The sequence below is a fragment of the Nannizzia gypsea genome, genomic scaffold, assembly GCF_000150975.2.
Source record: "Nannizzia gypsea CBS 118893 supercont1.10 genomic scaffold, whole genome shotgun sequence".
Taxonomy (NCBI): Eukaryota; Fungi; Ascomycota; class Eurotiomycetes; order Onygenales; family Arthrodermataceae; genus Nannizzia; species Nannizzia gypsea.
In genome coordinates, this window is record NW_003345192.1 from 459,999 (window position 1) to 467,613 (window position 7,615).

Below are 7,615 nucleotides of genomic sequence, written 5' to 3' on the forward strand. Positions count from 1 at the left end.
GACTGCGCGGCTACGGCGCGCGGCTGGAACCCCGAACGCAGCCCCGACAGCAGGTCTAGAGACATCTGGTCCATGACTGGGAGGTCTCGACACTGTGGATGGAGTAGTAGTAGCAGGAGGAGTGGTGTTGGAGGTGGTAATTGGCGGAGCTGGGTATGGGGATACGGCGGATGGCGGACGGGCGGGCAGCGAGGCCGGGGGCTGGGCCTGCGAGGCGGCTTGCGGTGGCGGCGGGCGCTGGAGACCTGGAGGAGGCGGCAGGGACATGATGAACGGGTGCTCGACAGATACAGATAGAGGTGCAGAGACAGGTATGATAGAGATGGAGGTAGGAGGCAGAGGGCTGCCGTCGAGTGTTCTGCAGGAGATGCTTGCAGCACACGTACCTTGAGTCCGAGCAGCCAACCTGGCAAACGAGCTTCTCCGATTTGCTTTCTTCTCGTCTTCTCGTCTCGCCTTCGTCTTGGTCTTGGTCTTTTTATCTTGTTTTTCTTCTACTTCTTTTGCTTCTTCTTCTTTTGCTTCTTTGAATCTTCAACTTTTGCGTCCTTGCGGAAGTTTTGAAGTTGATATCACGTGAAGCTGAGTAATGGCTGAGTAATCGTTAATGACTAAGACATTACCTGATAACCTTATTATCAAAAATTCTATTACTCAGAAATTATTAACATCATTATATAATCAAAAGTATTACGTAATAACCGCAAAAACAAAACACGAGAAAAGACGAAGAAGCAAAAGAAGCAAAAGAAAAGAACAAAAAGAACAAGCAGAAAGAATATAAAAGAACAAGATGACGACAGTGGAAAATACGAGACAGAGAGGGTGAAGTGAAGGGGGAAAGGCGGCGGAAATGCGGACGACCAGGAGGCGGCAGGGATAGGAACGACCAGGACCGACTAGGAATATGCACCCTCAGCTCCCGGTCGCTGGCCGCTGCAGGCCACCCAAACCATCGAAGAAACGCCAGTCCAGGGGAGGGATGCGATCGCTGCCCCTCAGTGACATAATGGTGCATCCCGGATGCCTGCACGTCTCGTCTCTTGCCCCCCCTTCCTCCCCTTCCTCCCCTTCCTCCCCTTCCTCGTCGCAGACATCAAGCAGGACCCTGACGGACGGAGAGACCCCGGCGGCGCCGGACATGACAAGTCATGGCAGGGTCGGGACGGAGAGCAGACGTCGAGCAGCAAGACGGCCGTGGAAGTCGTGGAGGTCGTGGAAGTCGTGGAAGCCGTCGGGGCGTGGGCAAGCGAGGGAGTGGGATGGACGGCGGCATACACAGACGAGCAGCATCAATTGGCAGGCTGTCTCTGTATATAAACCCACTAGGTATCTCTGTAGGCCAGTGCCATCAGGCAGCGTAACACAGTCTTCAAGGTAAACAAATATACGTGAAGTGAAGTCAAGTATACACAACGAGGTAAGAAGAAGAGGTTGAGTTCTGGACTTCCGCTTTAGTCATCCTCTTTCTCCCCGCCTCAACCTTTCGGCCGCCAAACGCCAACCTCAGCCTGCCTGCTTCACTCACCACAGTGTCAGCTCCAGCTCCAGCGACAGCTACAGCGAACACACCTACGGACGGACGAAACGACGCCAATTCGACAGTCTCTTCACCATGGCAGACCAAGCAGTGTAAGTCCGGGCTCGCAGACAGAAGATGCTAGATATGGATGCTGACCTGGGAACTTGCTCTGGCAGTGCTGATTTCGGCCTCATCGGCCTGGCCGTGATGGGTCAGAACCTCATCATGAACGTGGCTGACCATGGATTCACCGTCGTGGCCTTCAACCGCACAGTCGAGAAGGTCGATAGGTTCCTTGCCAATGAGGCCAAGGGTAGGTCTTCCTTGCTGCCCTTTATAGATAGCCAGAGACAGGAGCTGATAGCCGGAGCAGGGAAATCGATCGTGGGAGCCCACTCAGTGCAGGAATTCTGCGCGAAGCTGAAGAAGCCGCGTCGTATCATGCTGCTGGTCATGGCCGGCAAGCCTGTCGACGACTTCATCGAGAGCTTGCTCCCCTTCGTCGAGAAGGGTGACATCATCATCGACGGCGGCAACTCTCACTACCCGGACTCCAACCGCAGAACCAAGTACCTGGCCGAGAAGGGCATCCGGTTCGTGGGTACCGGCGTCTCGGGCGGCGAAGAGGGTGCCCGTTACGGCCCCAGCTTGATGCCGGGCGGCAACGAGGAGGCCTGGCCCTTTATCAAGGATATTTTCCAGAGCGTGGCGGCCAAGAGTGATGGTGAGGCCTGCTGCGACTGGGTTGGTGACGAGGGTGCCGGACACTACGTTAAGATGGTGCACAACGGCATCGAGTACGGAGATATGCAATTGATCACCGAGGTATGCCCCTTTTCTTTCTCCTTCTTTATCTTCTTCTTCTTCTTCTTCTTCTTCTTCTTATTTCCTCTTATTCTTGGTTTATATGTTCTATGTCTAACTTCTACAGGCATATGATATCCTGAAGCGGGGTCTGGGCATGACCCCCGCTGAGATCGGTGATGTCTTCGAGAAATGGAACAAGGGCGTTCTAGACTCCTTCCTGATCGAAATCACCCGTGACATCCTCCGCCACAAGGACGACGACGGCACCGCCCTGCTCGAGAAGATCCTCGATGCTGCCGGCCAGAAGGGAACCGGCAAGTGGACTGCCATCAACGCTCTCGATCTCGGCATGCCGGTCACCCTGATCGGAGAAGCCGTGTTCGGCAGATGTCTTAGCTCGCTCAAAGGACGAGCGTATCCGAGCCAGCAAGGTGCTCAAAGGGGCCCGAGCCAGACTTCAAGGGAGACCGCGAGCAGTTCATCAACAACCTCGAACAAGCTCTCTATGCCTCCAAGATCATCTCCTACGCTCAGGGATTCATGCTTATTCAGGAGGTGAGGTCCTTTTTTCTTATCAATTGAAATAATTGAAATACTTTGTGTCGTCCATTTCAAGTACACCGAACTAACGTGCTATGTAGGCTGCCAAAAAATACGAGTGGAAGCTAAACAAGCCATCCATTGCTCTGATGTGGAGAGGCGGCTGCATCATCCGCTCCGTCTTCCTCAAGGACATCACCAACGCCTACCGCAACAACCCAGACCTAGAGAACCTGCTGTTCGACGACTTCTTCAACAAGGCCATCCACAACGCCCAGTCCGGCTGGCGAGACGTGGTCTCCAAGTCTGCTCTCTGGGGCATCCCAACCCCTGCCTTCAGCACCGCCCTCAGCTTCTACGACGGCTACAGGTCGCGTGACCTGCCAGCCAACCTCCTGCAGGCCCAGCGCGACTACTTCGGCGCCCACACCTTCAGGATCAAGCCCGAGTATGCCAGCGAGAAGTATCCGGAGGGCGAGAACATCCACGTCAACTGGACAGGAAGAGGCGGCAATGTGTCTGCCTCGACATACCAGGCTTAGTCCTTAGTTACCTAGTTAACTAAGTAACTAGTTAGTCGTTCGTTGCAGCAAGTTTGAACAAAATTCCGTGCTTTTGAGTTCTAAAACCGAAACTGAAACGAAGGCAAGGATGTAGAACAGAAGGATTCCTTTTACGTTTCCCCTACCTATTAACTATATATTACGAAAGTTCCTTACTTTTTCCTTTTCTTCTCCTTCTTTCTTTCTCACTCACTCGTTCAACAATAGGTTAGGGAGCAGTACCATCCGCCATCCAACACCAGACCGGTGCAATTGATTATGCAAAAAGCTCATATTTATCATGGTATCGACTCTGAAAATATGACAGCATAAATAAATACATAAAGAGGTAAGTCATATATATGTAACAAGGAAGAAGAAAAAATAAAAGAAAAAGGGGCCGTGAAATAGTAGTAAGTAGAAGAAATAAAGATAAAGGAAAAAATAATGTCGAATCGGAATCGTATTTCATTTAAGCGTCTGTCTCGATAATCCAGCTCTCCACCATGGCCCGGACAAGACCCACCACTACATCAGCGCCCATCTCCACGCTAGCTTTGTCTGTCCAGCCAGGAACATGCAAGAACAGTGCTGCCCGCGGCCTGTTCTCCCCCCACGCCATCGACAAGCTGGTATAATAGATGTATTCACACAGGTAATGGCCCGCATCATGAGATAGACGGACATCAATTGACCGTCCTGCAGGTAGACTTTTCCTCCACGTCTGCAAGAAGCTTGTATCAATCGGTGACGGAGCAACTTTGACCTTATCCGTAGACTCGGATGTAGAGTTGGATGTAGAATTTGACGGAGCAGGAACACCGGGTTGTAATCTGTCAGGCAAGGATTCGTCGAAGGGCACTGCAAACTGTCCATCTACATCTGTATGCTTGTATCCTTCTCGGTGAGCCACTGTCTCAACGGCATAGTACTGTCTGGTTGCGGCCATGCCGATATGAATGACCAAGTGAGGTGGACGGCCACCATGGGCTGCTCGGAACTGCTCGATGATACGAGGCATTTCATCACGAACCGTGGCGTAGGCTACTCTGATCGGCCGTGGGTGGGCGTGGATGTGAACTCGGCGGTTTTTGCTGGTGGGGGCGTATTGTGGTAGGATAGAGTTGATTAGCCATGATGGGTTGAGAGGATGGGTTTTGAATGGCTACATATGGCATATTTTGTTAGCTAGTTCCTTGACCTGCATTGTATTTGTGGTTGTATTTGTGATTGTAATTGTTGTAGAGAGGATAGGGGCTTGGTTACTCACGCCGAAACCGGTGACAAGGACGTGGATGTCGTCGTCGTCTTCTGTGGTAATGGGCTGTCCTGGGAGAGAGACGTGCTCGTCGAGGGAAGAGGTGGCTCCGAAGTCACCCATCGTGAGTACAGGTCAGGGTATACTGTGTCAATGAGAGGGTGTAGACGACGGGGACGCGGGCAGCTGCGAGGGAAGAGTTGGTGTAACTTGGTGGCTTGTGGTGGGAGAAGCCGAGGTCGCTATCACGCCACAGGAGATAACGAGGAGATAAGCAGTGATAGTTAAAGATGTGATTAAAGTGATAGGTGAAAATGGAGAGAGACAAGCAACCAGAGGAGACGAGGAAGCCAGTTATATAGCTCTCTGCCCGCCAGCTACGGTGGCTTGTCCAGCTGATGCCCGGCGCCGCTCCGCAGAGGATCAAGAACTGCTCTCGGTCTCTCGTCTGCCTCCGACTGTCACTGAACGAACTCCCGTAACAAGTTACCTAACTAGTTGACTACGAACTCCTTCACGTCTACAAGGCCCCGGCAGATGACCGTCCAGGGGCAACCGGCTATCATCCTAATAATAGTGCATGCATTGCTGTCGACAGCACGGTTATCCGTCCGTCTCCTCCTTCTGTTCCCCCCAGAATCAAGAGATCAAAAGAAAAGACCTCCCTATCTGAGCTAGCGAGCTTCACGGAGTTCGATGAGATGGGCGTAGATCAGGGCTAGGGTCATGGATCGGGTGGTCTCCGGCAGCAGGGATCGAGCAGGCTCTTCTGCTATTTATATGACTGTCTGGATGTCCCGGCCCATCTTATCTCGCGAACTGTGCTATAAATATACGTTTCATCCCTATACAGGTTCATCATCGAGGGTCATGGCGTGGTCGATGCATGCATATCGAGAGAGAGACCGTTGACAACCTGCTGAGTTGTCCTCCTCTTTGACATGGTATCTCTGGCTTCAAGAACCGTATCCCAGTCGCTCTTCCATCTCTACCGTCTGTCTGTCTGTCTACCGTCTCCACCAGCTTCCGCCATCATCCGTCGTCTAGTTACTTGCTTCATCTTCATCTTCTGCGTTTATCTTCGTCTTCATCTTTCGCTCACATCTTGCTGTCCGACTCTGATGCTAGCCCTAAACCCTAAGCCCTAACTTGAGTAGAAAACATTGAGTCATGTGATCTGTTGTCATATGACTTAAACCTTCTTAAGCCAAGATATGTTCTTGGCATTGCCCCACTCTCTATTTCTGTTGCTCCTTTTAGCGGTATTTAATCCTTGCACTGTATTTACCATATTCTGCCCGCTTGGTTGGTTAGATACTAGAGTAATCGTATCGTTCCTGCTGAGTCACCCGTATTTGGTACAGGCCTCCTGTACGGGAAACTTACAGCGGAGAGCAGGGTTACATAAGCAAATACCCCTGCTGTGTCGCCACAATGCGCAATGCACAATGTGAGAGCTAAGGGGGAGGGAGGAAGGGCCAGCGGTATGAAGTCCTGGTGAGTGAGCGAGTCGCTTGTACGGAGTAAGTACGCCGAAATCCAGGCTCTGGCAGACTGCCTGACGGGCTTTGAAACGGCCCGTAACACCCAGACGTCAGCCCTAGGGGAGCTGGAACAATAGTTTTGCTTATGGAGCCCGAACTTTCCTTCAAGGCACCGCTACCCGAAACCTTATTTCTTTTCATGTGATGCGTTCTGTTTACTCCCTCTTATCTCGCTGTTCTATATCTTGCTGTCCTCTTCCTCCTCTTCTGCCTAACGTTTCCCTTTTTTATCTCTCACTTTGTGTGCTGATATCTTTCCTTTTTCCCCTCGGCTAGCTGTTATAGCTACACCATAGCTATTGATACGTGATGTTCCTCCTCTCGGGCCAATTGCAAGGTCTTTGATTACCCACCTACCTTGGTTCAGAAGACCTGAAGAAAACTACACGTAGGCGCTTGTTCGCCTTTCATCCAGCCTTTACGATAGCCGACCTATCCATCAAGGCCCCCTATGTGCAGTTACGTGTGGATAGTCTACCACTGAACTCACATAGCCTGGAATATCACCAACCAACCTCGGTTCTGCCAGCCGTATGGGCCCTTGCTTCGATGGACGACATGCTATTACCCGAGTCGAATATTACGGAGATGGGCGTCTCCTAATTTAATCAAATGACCATTATATTCTCCCCGGCCTTGTTCCTTGTCGACTTCTATACCTAAGTCCTATGGAACTGTCGTGGGAGATAAGCTTATAATCGGCCATGTTACGCAGAAGGATAGTTTTTGGACCCTTTTGCAGCCACAGTGTACTCTGATGTACTCTGTGTGGCTGCTGAGGGTCTATAGAGGTAGCGATTACTGTCTCTGCTCCTTCTTTTGCTCAGAACCTAGTTATCGTTAATATAACGAGAGCTCTTGGCTTCGCGGATTGCGGAGAACTACGGAGTACCGAGAGCTACAAAACGGCTCTGTGCTATAAAATACACATCTATATATTTTACGGGGAGGAGAACATGTTCACTACCATGACCGTCTTTCGATAACCCCCATATCGACCCACTGATTTGCCCTTCTATACGGAGTAACATGATTGCAACTTCAATCGACGCTGGGCTTTCCAACAGCCACCATCACCACAACAACTACTTTAATGGCTCATGGTATTACATGCGGAGCACCATAGTTGCTTTTGCCAAAGAGTTCTAGTTCTTCCAGTCATGTGTCATGTCGATGGGTAATCTCTGACATCCGTTGTGTGCACAAATCGGTCCAAGACAATGGAACCTGCTACGGATCCACTGGGCACCAGGCATTTTGGTTTCTATTTGGCGTTCTTCATTGGCTATCCAAGTGTCCTAAATTACGAGCCAACGGTACCTCCAATCAGCTAAATAAATGTTCAATATTTTGATGGGTACAAGTTCCTAGTGTATTCAACATCATAAACAGTCTAATGAAA

At 50.9% G+C, this 7,615-nt stretch overlaps 3 protein-coding genes across 3 annotated transcripts; 2 read left to right on the plus strand and 1 right to left on the minus strand.

The window, feature by feature from the left end:
• Positions 1 to 1,615: 1,615 nt before the first annotated feature.
• MGYG_08776 (6-phosphogluconate dehydrogenase) lies at positions 1,616 to 3,411 on the plus strand (the record flags this gene model as incomplete). The annotated part of the gene is made up of 6 exons (XM_003169185.1): positions 1,616 to 1,632; positions 1,699 to 1,835; positions 1,893 to 2,347; positions 2,454 to 2,760; positions 2,784 to 2,884; positions 2,971 to 3,411. The coding sequence occupies 6 exons, from the start codon at positions 1,616 to 1,618 to the stop codon at positions 3,409 to 3,411; spliced, it is 1,458 nt and encodes a 485-aa protein (XP_003169233.1).
• A 472-nt stretch (positions 3,412 to 3,883) lies between these two features.
• MGYG_08777 (hypothetical protein) lies at positions 3,884 to 4,792 on the minus strand (the record flags this gene model as incomplete). Its single annotated transcript, XM_003169186.1, has 2 exons — positions 3,884 to 4,576; positions 4,682 to 4,792. 2 exons carry the CDS (start codon positions 4,790 to 4,792, stop codon positions 3,884 to 3,886), a joined length of 804 nt encoding a protein of 267 aa, XP_003169234.1.
• A 1,318-nt stretch (positions 4,793 to 6,110) lies between these two features.
• Positions 6,111 to 6,816, plus strand: MGYG_08778 (hypothetical protein; the record flags this gene model as incomplete). The annotated part of the gene is made up of 2 exons (XM_003169187.1): positions 6,111 to 6,166; positions 6,606 to 6,816. The coding sequence occupies 2 exons, from the start codon at positions 6,111 to 6,113 to the stop codon at positions 6,814 to 6,816; spliced, it is 267 nt and encodes an 88-aa protein (XP_003169235.1).
• Positions 6,817 to 7,615: the final 799 nt, after the last annotated feature.